The 21,910-nt window shown below is 43.5% G+C and overlaps 1 protein-coding gene across 1 annotated transcript; it reads right to left on the bottom strand.

Annotated features, from left to right (window-relative positions):
- Positions 1 to 9,927: 9,927 nt before the first annotated feature.
- Positions 9,928 to 15,573, bottom strand: LOC135555277 (PDZ domain-containing protein GIPC1-like). The gene is made up of 7 exons (XM_064987600.1): positions 15,258 to 15,573; positions 14,367 to 14,877; positions 14,084 to 14,269; positions 13,607 to 13,787; positions 13,267 to 13,379; positions 13,099 to 13,180; positions 9,928 to 12,717 (listed from the first exon to the last, which is right to left on the bottom strand). Exons 2-7 carry the CDS (start codon positions 14,664 to 14,666, stop codon positions 12,566 to 12,568), a joined length of 1,014 nt encoding a protein of 337 aa, XP_064843672.1. The 5' UTR covers positions 14,667 to 14,877; positions 15,258 to 15,573; the 3' UTR covers positions 9,928 to 12,565.
- Positions 15,574 to 21,910: the final 6,337 nt, after the last annotated feature.

Here is a 21,910-nt window from a genome sequence, read left to right on the forward strand (position 1 = left end):
AATGCTTCAGAGTTAAAGTAACAGTTACATCTCAACATTAACTGTTTATTTCCCCTTTATTTAACCAGGAAGGCTAGTTGAGAACAAGTTCTCAATTACAACTGCGACACAAACAGAGTTAGACATGGAATAAACAAACACAGTCAATAATACAAGAGAAAGTCTATATACAGTGTCTGCAAATGAGGTAGGATAAGGGGGGTGCGGCAATAAATAGGCCAGAGTGGCAAAATTATTACAGTATGGCATATTAAACACTGGGGTGATAGATGTGCAGAAGATGAGTGAGCAAGTAGAGGTACTGGGGTGCTAAATAAATAACAATATGGTGATGAGGTAGTTGGATGGGTTATTTACAGATTGGCTATGTACAGGTGCAGTGATCTGTGAGCTGCTCTGACAGCTGGTGCTTAAAGCTAGTGAGGGAGATAAGAGTCTCCAGCTTCAGTGATTTTTGCAGTTTGTTCCAGTTATTGGCAGCAGAGAACTGGAAGGAAAGGTGGCCGAAGGAGGAATTGGCTTTGGGGGTGACCAGTGAAATATACCTGCTGGAGCGCGTGCTGCGGGTGGGTGCTGCTATGGTGACCAGTGAGCTGAGATAAGGTGGGCTTTACCTAGCAAAGACTTAGATGACCTGGAGCCAGTGGGTTTGGCAACAGATATGAAGTGAGGGCCAGCCAAAGAGAGCATACAGGTCACAGTGGTGGGTAGTATATGGGGCCTTCGTGACAAAACGGATGGCACTGTGATAGCAAATTGGATGCAGTCTGAGTAGAGTGTTGGAGGCTATTTTGTAAATGACATCGCCGAAGTCAAGGATCGGTAGGATAGTCAGTTTTACTAGGGTATGTTTGGCAGCATTAGTGAAGGATACTTTTTTTGCGAAATAGGAAGCAGATTCTAGATTTAATTTTGGATTGGAGATGCTTAATGTGAGTCTGGAAGGAGAGTTTACAGTCTAACCAGACCTCTAGGTATTTGTAGTTGTCCACATATTATAAGTCAGAACCGTCCAGAGTAGCAATGCTGGACGGGTGAGTAGGTTTGGGCAGCGATCGGTTGAAGAGTATGCATTTAAGAGCAGTTGGGGGCCACAGAAGGAGAGTTGTATGGCATTGAAGCTTGCCTGGAGGTTAGTTAACAGTGTCCAAAGAAGGGCCAGAAGTATACAGAATGGTGTTGTCTGCGTAGAGGTGGATCAGAGAATCACCAGCCGCAAGAGAAAAGAGTTGGCCCGAGGGTTGAACCCTGTGGCACCCCCATGGAGACTGCCAGAGGTCCGGACAACAGGCCCTCTGATTTGACACACTGAACTCTGTTAGAGAAGTAGTTGGTGAACCAGGCGAGGCAGTCATTGATGGCGGTTATGATATTGTTTAGGACCTTGAGCGTGGCTGAGGAGCACCCATGACCAGCTCGGAAACCAGATTGCATAGCGGAGAAGGTACGGTGGGATTCGACATGGTCGGTGATCTGTTTGTTAACTTGGCTTTTGAAGACCTTAGAAAGGCAGGGTAGGATAGATATAGGTCTGTAGCAGTTTGGGTCTAGAGTGTCTTCCCCTTTGAAGAGGGGGATGACCGCAGCAGCTTTCCAATCTTTGGGGATCTCAGACGATGCGAAAGAGGTTGAGCAAGCTAGTAATAGCTGTATGAATGGTCGAATTGCTGCAAAGAAACCACTATTAAAAGGACAATAATAAGAAGAAACTTGCTTGGGCCAAGAAACATGAGCAATGTTCATTACACCACTGGAAATCCAAATTTGAGATTTTTGGTTCCAACCTCTGCGTCTTTGTGAAACGCAGAGTACGTGAACGGGTGATCGCCGCATGTGTGGTTCCCACCATGAAGCATGGAGGAGGTGTGATGGTGCTTTGCTGTTGACACAGTCTGATTTATTTAGAATTCAAGGCACACTTAACCAGCATGGCTACCACAGCATTCTGCAGCAACACTCCATCATATCTGGTTTGCACTTAGTGGGATTATCATTTGTTTTTCAACAGGACAATGACCCAAAAACACACCTCCAAGCTGTGTAAGGGCTATTTGACCAAGGAGAGTGATGAGTGCTGCATCAGATGACCTGGCCTCCACAATCACCCGACTTTATCCCAAACCATCTCAATTGGGTTGAATTGGACCGCAGAGTGAAGGAAAAGCAGCCAACAAGTGCTCAGCATATGTGGGAACCCGTTCAAGACTATTGGAAAAGCATTCCTCGGGAAGCTGGTTGAGACAATACGAAGGCAAAGGGTGACTACTTTGAAGAATCGCAAATTTAAAATATATGTTGATTTGTTTGACACTTTTGGTTACTACATGATTCTATATGTTTTATTTTGATGTCTTCACTATTATTCTACAATGTAGAAAAGTGAAAATAAAGAAAACCCTTGAATGAGTAGGTATGTCCAAACTTTTGACTGGTACTGTAAATATATAAACTCAGCAAAAACAGAAACATTCTCACTGTCAACTATGCTTATTTACAGCAAACTTAATGTGTGTAAATATTTGTATGAACATAACAAGATTCAACTACTGAGACATAAACTGAACCTGTTCCCCAGACATGTGACTAACAGAAATTGAATAATATGTCCCTGAACAAAGGGGGGGGTCAAAATCAAAAGTAAAAAGTAACAGTCAGTATCGGCGCCGACAGAGATGGCCAACTCGCTTCGCGTTCCTAGGAAATTATGCAGTTTTGTTTTTTACGTGTTATTTCTTACATTAGTACCCCAGGTCATCTTAGGTTTCATTACATACAGTCGAGAAGAAATACTGAATATAAGATCAGCGTCAACTCACCATCAGTACGACCAAGAATATGTTTTTCGCGACGCGGATCCTGTGTTCTGCCTTACAAACAGGACAACGGAATGGATCGCATGCAGCGACCCAAAAAAACGACTCCGAAAAAGAGGGAAACGAGGCGGTCTTCTAGTCAGACTCCGGAGACGGGCACACCGTGCACCACTCCCTAGCATTCTTCTTGCCAATGTCCAGTCTCTTGACAACAAGGTTGATGAAATCCGAGCAAGGGTAGCATTCCAGAGAGACATCAGAGACTAACGTTCTGTGCTTCACGGAAACATGGCTCACTGGAGAGATGCTATCCGAAGCGGTGCAGCCAACGGGTTTCTCCACGCATCGCGCCGACAGAAACAAACACCTTTCTGGTAAGAAGAGCGGCGGGGGCGTATGCCTTATGGCTAACGAGACATGGTGTGATGAAAGAAACATACAGGAACTCAAATCCTTCTGTTCACCCGATTTAGAATTCCTCACAATCAAATGTAGACCGCATTATCTACCAAGAGAATTCTCTTCGATTATAATCACAGCCGTATATATCCCCCCCCAAGCAGACACATCGATGGCTCTGAACGAACTTTATTTAACTCTCTGCAAACTGGAAACCATTTATCCGGAGGCTGCATTCATTATTGCTGGGGATTTTAACAAGGCTAATCTGAAAACAAGACTCCCTAAATTTTACCAGCATATCGATTGCGCAACCAGGGGTGGAAAAACCTTGGATCATTGTTACTCTAACTTCCGCAACGCATATAAGGCCCTGCCCCACCCCCTTTCGGAAAAGCTGACCACGACTCCATTTTGCTGATCCCTACCTACAGACAAACTAAAACTAGAGGCTCCCACACTGAGGTCTGTCCAACGCTGGTCCGACCAAGCTGACTCCACACTCCAAGACTGCTTCCATCACGTGGACTGGGACATGTTTCGTATTGCGTCAGATAACAACATTGACGAATACGCTGATTCGGTGTGCGAGTTCATTAGAACGTGCGTTGAAGATGTCGTTCCCATAGTAACGATTAAAACATTCCCTAACCAGAAACCGTGGATTGATGGCAGCATTCGCGTGAAACTGAAAGCGCAAACCACTGCTTTTAAATCAGGGCAAGGTGTCTGGTAACATGACCGAATACAAACAGTGCAGCTATTCCCTCCGCAAGGCTATCAAACAAGCTAAGCGTCAGTACAGAGACAAAGTAGAATCTCAATTCAACGGCTCAGACACAAGAGGCATGTGGCAGGGTCTACAGTCAATCACGGACTACAGGAAGAAATCCAGCCCAGTCACGGACCAGGAGGTCTTGCTCCCAGGCAGACTAAATAACTTTTTTGCCCACTTTGAGGACAATACAGTGCCACTGACACGGCCTGCAACGAAAACATGCGGTCTCTCCTTCACTGTAGCCGAGGTGAGTAAGACATTTAAACGTGTTAACCCTTGCAAGGCTGCAGGCCCAGACGGCATCCCCAGCCGCGCCCTCAGAGCATGCGCAGACCAGCTGGCCGGTGTGTTTACGGACATATTCAATCAATCCCTATACCAGTCTGCTGTTCCCACATGCTTCAAGAGGGCCACCATTGTTCCTGTTCCCAAGAAAGCTAAGGTAACTGAGCTAAATGACTACCGCCCCGTAGCACTCACTTCCGTCATCATGAAGTGCTTTGAGAGACTAGTCAAGGTCCATATCACCTCCAACCCTACCTGACACCCTAGACCCACTCCAATTTGCTTACTGCCCAAATAGGTCCACAGACGATGCAATCAACCACACTGCCCTAACACATCTGGACAAGAGGAATATCTATGTGAGAATGCTGTTCATCGACTACAGCTCGGCATTCAACACCATAGTACGCGCCAAGCTCGTCATCAAGCTCGAGACCCTGGGTCTCGACCCCGCCCTGTGCAACTGAGTACTGGACTTCCTGATGGGCCGCCCCCAGGTGGTGAGGGTAGGTAACAACATCTCCTCCCCGCTGATCCTCAACACTGGGGCCCCACAAGGGTGCGTTCTGAGCCCACTCCTGTACTCCCTGTTCACCCACGACTGCGTGGCCATGCACGCCTCCAACTCAATCATCAAGTTTGCGGACGACACAACAGTAGTAGGCTTGATTACCAACAACGACGAGACGGCCTACAGGGAGGAGATGAGGGCCCTCGGAGTGTGGTGTCAGGAAAATAACCTCACACTCACCGTCAACAAAACTAAGGAGATGATTGTGGACTTCAGGAAACAGCAGAGGGAACACCCCCCTATCCACATCGATGGAACAGTAATGGAGAGGGTAGCAAGTTTTAAGTTCCTCGGCATACACATCACAGACAAACTGAATTGGTCCACTCACACAGACAGCATTGTGAAGGCGGCGCAGCAGCGCCTCTTCAACCTCAGGAGGCTGAAGAAATTCGGCTTGTCACCAAAAGCACTCAAACTTCTACAGATGCACAATCGAGAGCATCCTGGCGGGCTGTATCACCGCCTGGTACGGCAACTGCTCCGCCCTCAACCGTAAGGCTCTCCAGAGGGTAGTGAGGTCTGCACAATGCATCACCGGGGGCAAACTACCTGCCCTCCAGGACACCTACACCACCCGATGTTACAGGAAGGCCATAAAGATCATCAAGGACAACCACCCGAGCCACTGCCTGTTCACCCCGCTATCATCCAGAAGGCGAGGTCAGTACAGATGCATCAAAGCTGGGACCGAGAGACTGAAAAACAGCTTCTATCTCAAGGCCATCAGACTGTTAAACAACCACCACTAACATTGAGTGGCTGCTGCCAACACACTGACACTGACTCAACTCCAGCCACTTTAATAATGGGAATTGATGGGAAATGTAAATATATCACTAGCCACTTTAAACAATGCTACCTAATATAATGTTACTTACCCTACATTATTCATCTTATATGCATACGTATATACTGTACTCTATATCATCGACTGCATCCTTATCTAATACATGTATCACTAGCCACTTTTACTTTAACCACTTTGTTTACATACTCATCTCATATGTATATACTGTACTCGATACCATCTACTGTATCTTGCCTATGCTGCTCTGTACCATCACTCTTTCATATATCCTTATGTACATATTCTTTATCCCCTTACACTGTGTATGAGACAGTAGTTTTGGAATTGTTAGTTAGATTACTTGTTGGTTATTACTGCATTGTCGGAACTAGAAGCACAAGCATTTCGCTACACTCCCATTTACATCTGCTAACCATGTGTATGTGACAAATAAAATTTGATTTGATTTGATTTTGATTTGGCCACCAGCTGCATTATGTACTGCAGTGCATCTCCTCCTCATGGACTGCACCAGAATTGCTTGCTCTTGCTGTGAGAATGGCGGGGGGGAAATGGCCCGAGCCTTCACCCTCCGATCCAACAGGTCACAGACAAGCTCCCCATGGGATTGAGATCCGGGCTCTTCGCTGGCCATGGCAGAACACAGACATTCCTGTCTTGCAGGAAATCACACAGAACAAGCAATATGGCTGGTGTCATTGTCATGCTGGAGGGTCATATCAGCATGAGCCTGCAGGAAGGGTACCACATGAGGGAGGAGGATGTCTTCCCTGTAACGCACAGCGTTGATTGCCTGCAATGACAACAAGCTCAGTCTGATGCCTCAAACCATGACGCCTCAGACAATGACAGACCCTCCACCTCCAAATCGATCCCGCGCCATAGTACAGGCCTTGGTGTAATGCTCATTCCTTCGACGATAAACGGGAATCCGACCATCACCCCTGGTGAGACAGACGGCGACTCGTCAGTGAAGAGCACTTTTTGCCAGTCCTGTCTGGTCAAGCGACAGTGGGTTTGTGCCCATAGGCAACGTTGTTCCCAGTGATGTCTGGTGAGGACCTGCCTTACAACAGGCCTACAAGCCCTCAGTCCAGCCTCTCTCAGCCTATTGCGGACAGTCTGCGCACTGATGGAGGGATTGTGCAACTCGAGCAGTTGTTCCCATCCTGTACCTGTCCCACAGGTGTGATGTTTGGATGTACCGGTCCTGTGCAGGTGTTGTTACAAGTGGTCTGCCTCTATGAGGACAATCAGCTGTCTGTCCTGTCTCCCTGTAGCGCTGTCTTAGGTGTCTCACAGTACAGACATTGCAATTTATTGCCCTGGCCAAATCTGCAGTCCTCATGCCTCCTTGCAGCATGCCCAAGGCATATTCACACAGATGAGCAGGGACCTTGGGCATCTTTCTTTTGGTGTTTTTCCCCAGAGTCAGTAGAAAGGCCTCTTTAGTTTCCTAAGTTTTCAAAACTGCGACCTTAATTGCCTACCGTCTGTAAGTTGTGTCTTAACGACCGTTCCAGAGGTGCATGTTCATTCATTGTTTATGGTTCATTGAACAAATGTGGTTGCTACTGACAATTGGTATGTACAAACTATTGCATAAGGGGACGACAAGCGGATAAGAGGCAAGCCGTAATTTCAATTTAGACATTAATGAGCTAGGATGGACATAGTCCATATAACTATTTGTTCAGCACTTTTGAAATGTAAAGCGACAGAATTCAGGACATGGGCCATTTTTACAGTGTTCTCCCTGTACACCAAGTCAGAACCATAGGATAAATAAAGGGGGCATATAAAGACAATGAAAGCTCTTACAATATTCGATGATACATTTCTCCAAAACAGGTTATATGCTACATGTGCACCACCAAGTCAGAACAGTAGGCTAAATCTTCAACATTATATCCACTTTCAACAAAAAAACACTATAGGCTGGGCAGTACCTCCTACTGGCGAGTTGATCTACAGCTATTAATTTCGTCTCCCATCCAGGGTTTTAACCAAACTCGGCTTTTCTATTTGCCACTGACTACTACCAATGTGCTATCATGAGAATGATTATTAAGAGACCTATGAATAACTACATATATGCACTGTTGTAACCTAAGTCATTCCAAAGGATAGGTTTAACAAGGCAAATTAAATGTAACCATACTTTAAAAGTCATATATCATCAATGATACTATTTAGACATATATAGCATTTAAATCAGCTATTGTTTCAATTCAACCCAGGGTTCAACTAAAATGATAATCAGAATTCAGGGCTCAAACTACAGTTTGACTGAAAGCCGTGGTATATCAGCCCGTATACCACGGGTTTGACAAAACATTTGTTTTTACTGCTCTAATTATGTTGGTAACCAGTTTATAATAGCAATAAGGCTCCTCTGGGGTTTGTGATATATGGCCAATATACCACGGCTAAGGGCTGTGTCCAGGCACTCTGCGTTGCGTCGTGCATAAGAACAACCGTTAGCCGTGGTATAGTGGCCATACACCACACCTCCTCAGGGGTTATTGCTTAAATAGACAAATATTGGCCAAGGATTTTAAGCTGTGGTTGATTTCAAATGCAATCGTGCAAATAATCATTGATATTGGATTTAAGTCTCCATGTCAACCAAAAACCTAAGTCAAAAGATAGTATCAAATCAAACTTCATTCAAAATGCATTTAAAGTTTGATTAGATTTCCTCCTATTCTTTAACTTAGATTTGTGAATCCAACATATACATTTTTTACTTGAAAACAAACTGGAATTTGTTGACAACCAAACACAATTCAATATTTCTTTTGCAATAAAGTAAATAGCCTATTAACTTGTCAACAAGTTAAGAAAATTATTTGTTGGATTCAAGTCTCTTGCATAGGCAAGATGCAACAGATGGTATAAAATACAGTATATACACATATGAGATGAGTAATGTAAGATATGTAAACATTATTAAAGTGGCGCTATTTAAAGTGACTAGTGATCCATTTATTAAAGTGGCCAATGATTTTAGTCTGTATGTAGGCAGCAGCCTCTCTGTGTTAGTGATGGCTGTTTAACAGTCTGATGGCCTTGAGATTGAAAAACAGCTTCTATCGGTCCCAGCTTTGATGCACCTGTACTGACCTCACCTTCTGGATGGTAATGGGGTAAACAGGCAGTGGCTCAGCTGGTTGTTGTCCTTGATGATCTTTTTGGCCTTCCTGTGACGTCGGGTGCTGTAGGTTTCCTGGAGGACAGGTAGTTTGCCCCCGGTGATGTGTTGTGCAGACCGCACCACCCTCTGGAGAGCCATGTGGTTGAGGGCGGTGCAGTTGCCGTACCATCTGTAAAGGTTTGTGACGGTTTTAGGTGACAAGCCACATTTATTCAGCCTCCTTCACCTAGGTCTGTGTGGGTGGACAATTTCAGTTTGTCCGTGATGTGTACACTGACACCTTCTCCACTACTGTCCCGTTGATGTGGATAGGGGGGTGCTCCCTCTGCTGTTTCCTGAAGTCCACGATCATCTCCTTCGTTTTGTTGACGTGGAGTTCAATCTTGGTTCCATCAGACCAGAGAATATTGTTTCTCATGGTCAGAGTCCATTAGGTGTCTTTTAGCAAAAGACTGGCTGTCATGTGCCTTTTACTGAGGAGTGGCTTCTGTCTGGCCACTCTACCATGAAGACCTGATTGGTGGAGTGCTTCAGAGATGGTTGTCCTTCTGAAAGGTTCTCCCATCTCCACAGAAGAACACTGGAGCTCATTCATAGTGACCATCAGGTTCTTGGTCACCTCCCTGACCAAGGCTCTTCTCCCCCGATTGCTCAGTTTGGTTGGGTGGCCAGCTCTAGGAAGATTCTTGGTGGTTCCAAACTTAAGAATGATGGAGGTCACTGTATCTTACAGTTCACCTTCAATGCTGAAGAAATGTTTTGGTACCCTATCTGTGCCTCGACACAATCCTATCTCAGCGTTCTACGGACAATTCCTTCAACCTCATGGCTCGTTTTTTGCTCTGACATGCACTGTTAACTGTAGGACATTTTATCAACAGGTGTGTGCCTTTCCAAATCATGTCCAATCAATTGAATTTACCACAGGTGGACTCCAATCAAGTTGTAGAAACTTCTAAAAGATGATCAATGGAAACAGGATGCACCTGACCTCAATTTCAGGTCTCATAGCAAGTGTATGAATACTTATGTAAATAGGGTATTTGTTTTGTATGTTTAATACATTTGCTAAAACCTGTTTTCGCTTTGTCATTATGGAGTATTGTGAGCAGATTGATGAGGAAAAAAATACAATTTAATCCATTTTAGAAGATTTAGAGCATAGTGATAACACATTAGAAATTCAACAAACTTCTGGCTGTCTTTGAGTGGGTGAATAAAGGTTGAAATCACATTGATCAACATCTCAACCAAATATTACCCACATTTCAACGTTGAAATGACGTGCTGTGTCCAGTGAACTGTATGCAGTAAACATGGTTGTTTTGGGGATTCAGACCGCAAAAACTTCCAGAATGTGGGATGCTGAACCAAGCATTTAGAGGCTACATATGTTCCATCCCAGGACTAAGATTAGTATCAGTACAATTACAAATTAAATCATAGATGTGACTCTCAAACATTGATACGCCATATAAAATTCCCATTGTGTATTGTATTCCCCAAACTGTCCTACTATTGAGGGCTGAAGGGAGTGATTAGATGCATGTATTTTTTGAGGTGAGAACAGGACCTGATTACACACCTATAAACACACAGCACTCCAGGGGGTGATGTGTTTGTCTCTCTAAGAAGAACATGTTTCCATTCGCAGGTGAACACCAACTCAGCCAGCCTGTGCAAAATATCAGCTTGACTACGACCTGACGTTAGTTCATTTTCTTGCCCCACTAAGGAAAATTACAAAAACTTTAAAAAGAAGATTTTCTGCTAAACAATCTGACATAATATCGTAATATGAATTACATCTCGGGAAATATTTCCTGTTGAAGAGTCCAAGGCAACATTTGTGTATTCAACTGAGGGAAAGACATGGAAAACATTGATTTCATCATCTTGGTCATTATTATTGCCATTATAAATCAGACATTGTAATAGAAAGCCATACCAAAACAATGTCCTCAGTATTCCAGTGCCTATTATCAGTACTTTATGACAGTAACCATCTAGATATACTTCAACAGCATTGATAGACAGAAAAACAACCAAACAATTTACTACAAAAATATGTTGTTCATTCAGAGATAGACTATGGAAAAGATAAAACTCTGAAAAGTTATGAAAAGAAATATTTTCTATGTTGAGTAATTATTTTCTATATATTGGAACTTTGACCCATGTTGCATGTTTTTTTATTCATCTATAAAGAAGTCACTAAAAGCCAGATGACTTTGCAGAAAGTAGTTTGGTTTGATAATGACATCATTCTGTTGCTATGGTAGTGTCCAGGTTCTTTTCTAAAGTAACAGTGTTGGACTTGGTCCTTCATTTCATTGCAGAATTGCATAATGGTGCATGTTCCTTTCATTACTTGGCCGCTCCATGACTTATGTGCATAACATTTGGCTCCTTCATATTGAGACTGTCTGGTCCCTAAAACATGCAGTCTATTGGAAATGCCAATGCTTTTGGCATGGATATCAGTTTTCATTTTTACCACCAACTCAATTAAAACAAAGGAAATTCCTCATCAGTTACACAACTCTTTTTCATTTAAAACACCACTCCTTTAAAAAAATCCTGCAAAAACATTTCTTAAAAAATTAAAGGCTCAGTCTACCAATAAGTCAATAGCTTTTTTTAAACTTTTTTTTTTTTAAACATGTACTTCAAATTTTTGAGTATTCTTGTAATACTGTAATATAACACTGTTTTTCTTAATACTGGAGTTTCCCTGGCAAAGGGGACCATTTAAGTATTAACCAGACTATCTTTGCTAACAGACTGAGATGTGCTACAAGTAAAGTGCAGCTTGTTTCTATACCTTATTCACTTCAGAAAAACTGATAGTGATTGTAGTTTGAACCATAGAAAAAGCTGCAGCTAATTCTGTAGTGACAGTCTACGCATTGTGAACCTTCAGCAGCCAAAACACTCCTTCAATAGTGACACTCAACAGCACATAAACCAAAAGAACTCACAAGGAGGAGAGAAACAATAATAGCGTGGGCTAATAAGATGTTTTTTCTGACCATGCGATTTGACCAGGACATTCTGGGCCTGAGCATCTCAATACGCCTCTCTCTGAACAACACCGCACAGAACACAAATACTGTAGTCCAGTTCTATGCACCAGTGCTATGTAGTGAGTGACTGCTCCAGTGAAGTACAATGCACTTTTCTTATATTTTCTACAGCGCAGTGCAAGACAGTGCAAAGTGGGGGGAGGAAAATCACAGGTTGTTTGAACTCAAAACTTCAAAAAGGTAGATGTATGTAAGCCGTGGTCCCTCACTTCTCCTACTTGTTGTTCTCGGGATTGTTCCTCAGAGGACTAGTGGAACAAAGACCTGGGCGTTAACATGTGACGTGTTCAAGGTCAGGAGGTGTGTCCACAACCACAAGACCTGGAAGAAAATTGAAAAGCACTTGCAGTTTGAACACAATAACCTCCACGTATTGCATTCAATAGTCTGAGTCTGATGAGAGTATTTTCAGCCTGATCGAGTGATCAGAGCTAGTGATCAGAGTCCTCTATCCTCTCCCATACACTGTCTCTATCCTCCCAAAGAGTCTCCCCCCAAAGTATCCCAACAAGAGTAGTAAACTCCACGTAAAAAATAATAAGTACACAGAAATCAATAAGTAAATCACATGATGGTAGTGTGGTGTTTCCTAGTAGTTCTGTTTGTTGCAGGTTGGGGCCTCAGCATTCAAAACCACACACAGGTTGGTCCCCTGCTACCTCCGGTTACAGCCGGCCGACCTTGGCGTCCCCGATGGCACCCCAGACGTCAAAAACAAATTCATCCGGGAAGGCGAAGTCACCAAGAGTCTCGTCCAACGCCTCGGCAAACTCATCTGGGTTCTTTTTGTCCTTCCCCAGCTCCACCATTGTAGCAGCTGACAGTGAGGGAGAGGGGTCAACCACAGCACAACAAAGCAATAGGAAGTTAAATAGTTAACCAAATAGCTACCGAGACTATTTGCATTGACCCTTTTTGCACAAACTTTGCCTCATCACATACGTTTATTATTTGTCACTTTATTCCTAGTCAAATGTACACATCTACCTCGTACCCTGCACATCAACTCAGTACTGGTACACAGTGTATGTTGCCAAGTTATCCTTACTCATTGTGTATCTATTATTACATGTTTTACTTTTCTATTATTTCTATCTCTCTGCATTGTTGGGAAGGGTCCGTGAGTAAGCATTTCACCATTAACAGGAGCTGCATGTGTGAATCACATTCACACGTATACACACACCGTCTCCCTTACCCAGCTCACTGTCTCTGATGCCCATGTAACTCTCCAGGAGGTCATCCACTTTCTCTATGGCCTTCTCCTCAAATGCAGAGGGCTGACAAACAAATACCACAAACATAGTCATGACCTGAAACCATGTTAACCTTATTAACGGTGATAGAAGAACCAACACACACTCACCAGCTCCTCCACCGTGGCTGGGCCTTTGGAGCGTAAACGCAGGGTGCCCTTCCCTGTCCCCAGCTGGGTTCCTGAGCCAGCCCGGGCCCCTCCTGACCTCTGGCTGATCATGTCTACAAGTAAGGGAGACAACATAACATGTTAAAGGAGCATCAGGTTTCTAACCTCCTAATTCTATATCTAGCTAGTCAATGATAATATAAGAGCAATTAGTAAAAGGCATTACAAAGTTTGATAACTGCTGAGTCATTCCTAAATATAATCTGTCACACCATAATATGATTCATAATTACTTTGTCAGCACACACAATCTCTCATACACACACATACACAAACCCACCGAAGGCTTTCAAGGGCTCCACCATCTTAAGAACAAAGTCCTTCCCCTTGGGCAGCTCCTTGAGCATCTTGGCCACCTCGTAGTGTCGACAGCCAATGAGACTGTGGCCGTTGATGGACTCAATCATGTCTCCCACGTTGATAACCTGGATCTGATGGACCACGCTACCCTCTCTTATTCTCTGGAAAGGACAGGATGAGACAAAGTAAAAATCCACCATTTCACACAATCAGCCAATTTGGCAGTGGGCAACATAAACAACTCTATAATGTGCATAGGCAACTAACTAACATCTTATATTCAGTCTACTGTACATTCCACACTGTCGCTGCAATTGAGGCTCTGCGTTTCAAACGCTCCCATTTTGTTCTATTTTTAGTCCTCTGTGTGTGATGCTGATGCATTTCCTTCCACTGCCAGACCTATCAGAGGTGACAAACACAGACGACTGATTTCCTAGCCAGTAACCATGCCCACCTTGATGAAGGCGTATCCAGCTCCATTATCAGTGATGGTCAACCCCAGGGCGTCCTCCCCCTTGAACACCTCCACCTCCTTCTTCTGGCCTTTGATATGGGCGAAAATAAAGTCCTCCAGCCCAATCTGACCCCCCAGTAACTTGTCCATGTCCACCTTGTGAGTGTTCAGAGTGCAGAACATCACCTGAAGAGTTAGAAAGTGAGTCAGTAAAGGGGTAAACTGAAGCAGATCTCTCTCTCTCTCACACACACACACACACGTCAGACATCATATTGTTCACCTCTGGTGGTGCGATCCCAAAGGCCTCTCCGATCTTGGTGTAGAGCTCTCGCACGTTGCTGAAGCCCTCGATGCGTCCCGTGGGGCTACCGTGTGCTAGCTGGGTGTGGAAGATCAGACGAGGTCTCAGGCTGGTGGGTGGGGGTGGCAGACCCTCCTGGGTAGTACCCTCTCCGAGCCCCACACCACCTCTATCCAGGCCGTCCATTCCTGGGACATTAAGACCCGCTCGGATCGGCTCGGCTTCCTCGTTCTCCACTAGTGGAGATGCTTTCTTCCTTCTACCCAATCCAAGAGGCATTTTTATCCTTCTGTCTGTCTGTGGAAGTGAACAGATGCTGCTTTGGTAGGTAGCCAAAGGTCCAGCATAGGACTCTCTCTCTCTCAAGTCTTCTTCCACCTGATGATTCACCAGTGAACCACAGCTATCTCTTGATGGTAGTCGTTGTTGCTAGCTACTGCTGTTGTTGGGACAACTTCAACTGTATGGAAACTAGACATTCAGAGTGCATCTGTGAACAGATTGTGACAGGTTAGTTAAACAGTACTACTAAACCCCATCGCTGGTGCATCACATCACAATACACTGGAAGATAGCTTTCAAAAACGAGTACCAAACCGCCCAGGAGCTAACTTGCCAGCTAACTAGCTCACCCTTAAAACACTTCTTCTGCCTACTTGTCTTGCCATCAAGTTTACATGGCATTAGATAAGATGATAAACATCTAAACCTGAATCAGAGATTGCACTTAATTTGACACACCTATTTTTTTTAAACAGATTGCCAGCTTGGTAGCTAACTTGTTAGCTAGTTAGCTTGTTGGCTAACACAATATTAGCTGCTAGCTAGCTGAGAATGAAAGGAATATAGCAGTCAAGGTAAGCATCTTACCAGAGCTTTAGCTAGCTAACTCGCTGTACGAGGTGAATGATTCAAGCCAGACGTGGAATGGAACATCAAAACACTAGGTTACTTCTTGATCCAACGGTTGTGAAAGTAAAGTTACATCGCATTTGAATCGCTAGTCTTGTGAGATACGCTAACAAGAAAATGAGAGGAAAGGATGATCTGATGGGTATGTATGTTGTTCAGCAGGGGTGTTTTCATTAGATAGCACAGCCACAAAGTCAAATTGGCTATGTCGAGAGAGAGAAAAAAAAGGAAAAAAATGTGCTTTTTGGTTTTTATTTATGTTTTGGGGTTAGGAATAAGGTTAGCAATGAGGTTAAGGGTAGGTTTAAAATCAGATTTTAAGAAGAGCAATAGTAGAAACAGGCGGGGTTTATTACTTTGCGGCTGTGGTAATAATTGACGACCGCAGGGGTGGGACTTCAGCACTGTATAATGGCCTCCTCCACTATAGGATTCCTCTCCTCGTCTCTAGCTCTTCGATGCCCCTACTGTAAGGCAGGTTTTTCAACCCTCTGTCCTAGGAATTCCAATAGTCCTCCTGGCATGAATAATTAATCTACACTGCCTGTAATGCATTTGATTATCTATCCAGTATAGATGACAGACAGGCTTTTACTAAAAATGCTCAGCTTTTGATTCTAACTTGTAACAGATTCAGTTCCCATATGTCTCTCACTCCATTTAACCCCTGGATGTGGATGTGTGTTTTTCAGAAGTTTGCTTGTTTGACAATCTGCTCCAGGTAGACAAAATGCACTCTGTTACAATGGTGCTTTGATCCCAATCCAGTTAGCTAGTCCCTAGTTGGCAAAATTGTTGCATGTGTAAGATAACTGTGTTGTCAAATCAAATGTTGTCACATTTTTTAAATTGTACCTTTATTTAACTAGGCAAGTCAGTTAAGAACAAATTCTTATTTTCAATGACATCCTAGGAACAGTGGGTTAACTGCCTTGTTCAGGGGCAGAACGACAGATTTGTACCTTGTCAGCTCGGGGATTTCAACTTGCAACCTTTCAGTTACTTGTCCAACACTTTAACCACTAGGCTACCCTGCCGCCCCATATTCTAGGTCGGAACCATCCAGGGTGGTGATCTAGTCGGGCGTGCGGGTGCAGGCAGCGAACGGTTGAAAAGCATGCATTTGGTTTTACTAGCGTTTAAGAGCAGTTGGGAGGCCACGGAAGGAGTGTTATATGGCATTGAAGCTCGTTTGGAGGTTAGATAGCACAGTGTCCAAGGAAGGGCCAGAAGTATACAGAATGGTGTCGTCTGCGTAGAGTTGGATCAGGGAATCGCCCGCAGCAAGAGCAACATCATTGATATATACAGGGAAAAGAGTCGGCCCGAAAATTGAACCCTGTGGCACCCCCATAGAGACTGCCAGAGGACCAGACAACATGCCCTCCGAATTGACAGGCTACGCTACTGCCCGATGCGCCGACTACCGCAAGTGTGGACTTACAAACCCTTAAACCAACAGTGCAAATAAACTAAAGTAAAAAAATAAATTAAAAAAAAGTAACACAATAACGAGGCTATTTAATTTTACCTTTATTTTACTAGGCAAGTCAGTTAAGAACAAATTCTTATTTTCAATGATGGCTAGGAACAGTGGGTTGGCTATGTGTTCAGGGGCAGAACGACAGATTTGTACCTTGTCAGCTTGGGGATTCAAACTTGCAACCTTTTGCTTACTAGTCCAACGCTCTAACCACTAGGCTACCCTGCCGCCCCAAGTATATACAGGGGGTGACCAATACAATTTGATACCGAGTCAGTGTGCAGGAAAGCAAAAAGTAGCTGGTTCACGCTCCACATGGGGCAGAACTAAATCCACTCAGTTACTTTAAAAGTTTGACATGGGGCTAAATAAGACAGACCTACATCATTTTGTACAATTTTATTTGATATTTACAAGTTTGCCAGTCTTTGCAACAACTAAAATACCACAAAATGCCAAGGGGACCTCATTTGTTCAAAGGATAGGACAAATAAAATAAAATGTTCAGTTTCATACAAATTAAAAGCAGATTGCTAACACCTATTTGTCAAATACAATTCTGCGTGCCTAATAATAATAATAATACAGAATGTCTGCAAATTTTATAAAAACTATTTAAACTTTTCCATCAAAGGAAAACATTTGCAAATAAAGCAAATATTTTTTAGCAAAAAAGTTAAACCGAGATTACACATCTCTACATTCATGTTAAACCACATTTATCTGTTAAAATTAAATAAGAGTGGAACTCCACTTGGAGTGGAATGATAAATGGGTAAGTGTTGACTGATCATTACAACCTCAATGACAATCAATCAAATTCATTACATTTCGCAACGGAAACCATTTAGCGTTTGAGAACCAAACAGCATGAAACGATGCAGGACCTACCTGAATTTGTCCAATAAAAACAATGTTACAAAACATTTTCCATTTGGCGTAAAACTTTTGTGCAACATTAAACATTTTGCAACAGAATGCACCCCAGGTTAAAATATGTATTTCAAGTACTTGAAAATGTAACATTATTCAAATAATTCAGACATATTTTAACAATACAACTGACTCACTACTTGGCTATTTTAGTTTGTCAACTGTCATTTTTGGAATGATTTTCTTATTTACCACAGATGCTTAGGCTTGCTTTATCTCAAACAATTGCTTCAAAAATCAGCTCACTACATACTTTAGGCTGCGTTCACACAGGCAGCCCACTTCTGATCTTTTTCTCACTAATTTGGTGTTTTGACCAATCACATGCGATCTTTTCGCAGATCTTTTTCAGAGCTGATCTGATTAGTCAAAATACAATTTAGTGGGGGAAAAATCTCAGAATTGGGGCCCAACTAAACGCAGCCATATTGGACAAGTCATTGTTTGCTCTGCAGTGTGTAAGAAGTACAGGGTATGACAAAATAAAAAGAATGAAGATTATCCTAACAGAAATGGTTTGCATAGAGGTTCTGAAGTAGCAGTAGATATTAGTTTCACAACTTTAACAGAGTTAAAGAGAGAATTTAAACAGCTAAAATGCACTGCTGTTTTGAATAGCTTCTAGAGTGTCACTGCAGAGTAAACACACCTACAAGTTTCACTGGAGAATGGGCATACAAGTCCATCATACTTACAACAATAGTGATCCTCAAGCTAAATGTAAGGGGTCCTACAGAGGTCAAAACACATCACACCATCTTCTTATAGTATTTCACAATAAGATGGTGCATGTTTGTCTATACACACACACACACACACACACACACGCCATACACACGGTCAATCTCGCATGCGTGACGTAACATTTTGCACAAAATAGATAACGCGCCCTTGAATAACTAAAATCTATTCAACTGGAGAAGCTACACTGCATGGCCAAAAGTATATGGACACCTGCTTGATAAACATCTTATTCCAAAATCATGGGCATTAATATAGACTTGGTCCCTCCCTTTGCTGCAATAACAGCCTCCACTCTTCTGGGAAGGCTTTCCATCAGATGTTGGAACATTGGAAGCAAGTTCCCGCAGCATTCACAAGAGCATTAGTGAGGTCGGCCACCGGTGTTGGGTGATTAGACCTGGGTCGGCGTGCCAATTCATACCAAAGGTGTTCAATAGAGTTGAGGACAGGGCTCTATGCAGGCTAGTCAAGTTCTTCCACACTGATCTCGACAAACCATTTCTGTATGGACCTTGCTTTGTGCACAGGGGCATTGTCATGCTGGAACAGGAAAGGGCCTTCCCCAAACTGTTGCCACAGAATTGGAAGCACAGAATCGCCTAGGATGTCATTGTCTGCTGTAGCGTCAAGATTTCCCTTCAATAGAACTAAGGGACCTAGCACGAACCATGAAAAACAGCCCCAGACCATTATTCCTCCTCCACCAAAGTTTACAGTTGGCACTATGCAGTCGGGCAGGTAGCGTTCTCTTGGCATTCGCCAAACCCAGATTGTCCATCGGACTGCCAGATGGTGAAGCATGTTTCATCACTCCAGAGAACGTGTTTCCACTGCTCCAGAGTCCAATGGCGGTGAGGTTTACACCACTCCAGCTGATGCTTGGCATTGCGCATGGTGATCTTGTGTGCGGCTGCTCGGCCATGGAAACCCATTTCATGAAGCTCTCGATGAACAGTTATTGTACTGACTTTGCTTCCAGAGGCCGTTTGAAACTCGGTAGTGAGTGTTGCAACCTGCTTCAGTGGCCCTGTTCTGTGAGCTTGTGTGGCCTACCACTTCGGGGTTGAGCGGTTGTTGCTCCTAGATGGTTTCCACTTTACAATAAAAGCACTTACAGTTGACTGGGGCAGCTCTAGCAGGGCAGAAATTTGACGAACTGACTTGTTGGAAAGTTGGCATTCTATGACGATGCCACATTGAATGTAACTGAGCTCTTCAGTATGGGCTATTCTACTGCCAATGTTTGTCTATTGAGACTGCATAGCTGTGTGATTGAGTTTATACACCTGTCAGCAATAAGTGTGCCTGAAATAGCCAAATCCACTAATTTGAAGGGTTGCCCACTCACTTTTGGCCATGTAGTGTATCTAGTATGTGGAATCTGTAGGGAGTTGCCTGGAGTTAATTCCTAAAAACATTGATTCATACCTCATTATCTGGGTTGGTTTGAACATGATTTGCAAGTTGTGCTCAAGAATCCCCAGTTTTGCCCCCCAACTCAGTTTCAGAATCTCTCGCATACCTCACTGCAAAATAATAGCAGTAACACCAAAGGTATATTCAGACCCCTGGACATTTTCCAAATGTTGTTATGTTGGTCTTATTCTAAAATGGATTAGATAAAAAATCCTCAGCAATTTACACACAATACCCCACAATGACAATGCAAAAACAGTTTTTATTTTTTAAATGTTTCCAAATGTATTACCTAGAAAACAGAAATACCTTATTTACATAAGTATTCAGACCCTTTTATGAGACTCGAAATTGAACTCAGGTCCATCTTGTTTCCATTTATCATCCTTGAGATGTGTCTACAACTTGGAGTCCACCTGTGGTAAATTCAATTGATTAGATTTGGAAAGGCACATAACTGTCTATAAAAAGGTTACACAGTTGGCAATGCATGTCACAGCAAAAACCAAGCCATGAGGTTGAAGAAATTGTCCATAGTGCTCCGAGACAGGATTGCGTCAATGCACAGATCTGGGGAAGGGTACCAAAAAGGGTCCCCAAGAACACAGTGCCCTCCATCATTCTTAAATGGAAGAAGTGTGGAACCACCAAGACTGTTCCAAGAGCTGTCCGCCCCAGCCAAACTGAGCAATCGGGGGAAAAGGGTCTTGGTCAGGGAGGTGACCAAGAACCCGATGGTCACCCTGACAGAGCTCTAGAGTTCCTAAGTGGAGATGGGAGAACCTTCCAGAAAGACAACCATCCCTGCAGCACTCCACCAAATTAGGCCTTTATGGTAGAGTGGCCAGACGGAATCCACTCCTCAATAAAAGGCACATGACAGCCCGCTTGAGTTTGCCAAAAGGCACCTAAAGACTGACCATGAAAAACAAGATTCTCTGGTCTGATGAAACCAAAATTGAACTCTTTGGCCTGAATGCCAAGCATCACATCTGGAGGAAACCTAACACCATCCCTTTGGTGAAGCATGGTGGTGACAGCATCATCATGCTGTGGGGATGTTTTTCAGCAGCAGGGACTGGGAGACTAGTCAGGATCAAGGCACAGATGAACAGAGCAAAGTAAAGAGATCTTTGATGAAAACCTGCTCCAGAGCGCTCAGGACCTGACGGGGCGAAGTGGTTGTCCTTCTTCCAACAGGACAATGACACTAAGCACAAAGCCAAGACAATGTAGGAGTGGCTTCGGGACAAGTCTCTGAATGTCCTTGAGTGGCCAAGCCAGAGCCCGGATTTGAACCCGATCAAACATCTCGAGAGACCTGAAAAATAGCTGTGCAGCAACGCTCCCCATCCAACCTGATAGATCCAGAGAGGATCTGCAGAGAAGAATGGGAGAAACTGCCCAAATACAGGTGTGCCAAGCTCGTAGCATCATACCCAAGACTCGAGGCTGTAGTTGCTGCCAAATGTGCTTCAACAAAGTACTGAGAAAAGGGTCACAACACTTATGTAAATGTGATGTTTTTTAAAATTCTAAAACATGTCTAAAAACCTGTTTTTGCTTTGTCATTATGGTGTATTGTGTGTAGATTGATAAGAAAGAAAAGCACAACTTTAATCAATTTTAGAATTAGGGTGTAACGTAACAAAATGTGGAAAGAGTTGAGGGGTCTGAATATTTTCAGATGGCACTGTATGCATTGTATTTATAAGTATATCTACATTCAGGTGTGTGTCACTGCTCCTGAGAGATATAGTTGATAAGTTGCCTGCAACAAATATTCTGGAAGCACTATCAAAACAACTGGATACCACACAAATTCCACATCAGTGCTCTGTTTGCCACAGGCATCTTCAACTCTACCTATCCCTCGGACCTTATAACAACCAGCACCAGTCATCTCTACAGGGCCAGACCAACCCCTGCCCTATGCTCAAACATTATTATCCAATGTCTGGCACTGGGTACCCCCAGAAATGTCTTTATTTTCCCTTCCAATGGGAAATGGAATACTGTCAATAGGACATGTAGG

This window comes from Oncorhynchus masou, chromosome 15, assembly GCF_036934945.1.
Source record: "Oncorhynchus masou masou isolate Uvic2021 chromosome 15, UVic_Omas_1.1, whole genome shotgun sequence".
NCBI lineage: Eukaryota > Metazoa > Chordata > Actinopteri > Salmoniformes > Salmonidae > Oncorhynchus > Oncorhynchus masou.

Coding starts and splice junctions, on each gene's coding strand:
- LOC135555277 (XM_064987600.1), bottom strand. CDS start 14,666: ATGCCTCTTGGATTGGGTAGAAGGAAGAAAGCATCTCCACTAGTGGAG. Junction 13,181..13,266: donor CAGCCACGGTGGAGGAGCTG/GTGAGTGTGTGT, acceptor TTTGTTTGTCAG/CCCTCTGCATTTGAGGAGAA. Junction 12,718..13,098: donor CATCAGAGACAGTGAGCTGG/GTAAGGGAGACG, acceptor CCTCACTGTCAG/CTGCTACAATGGTGGAGCTG.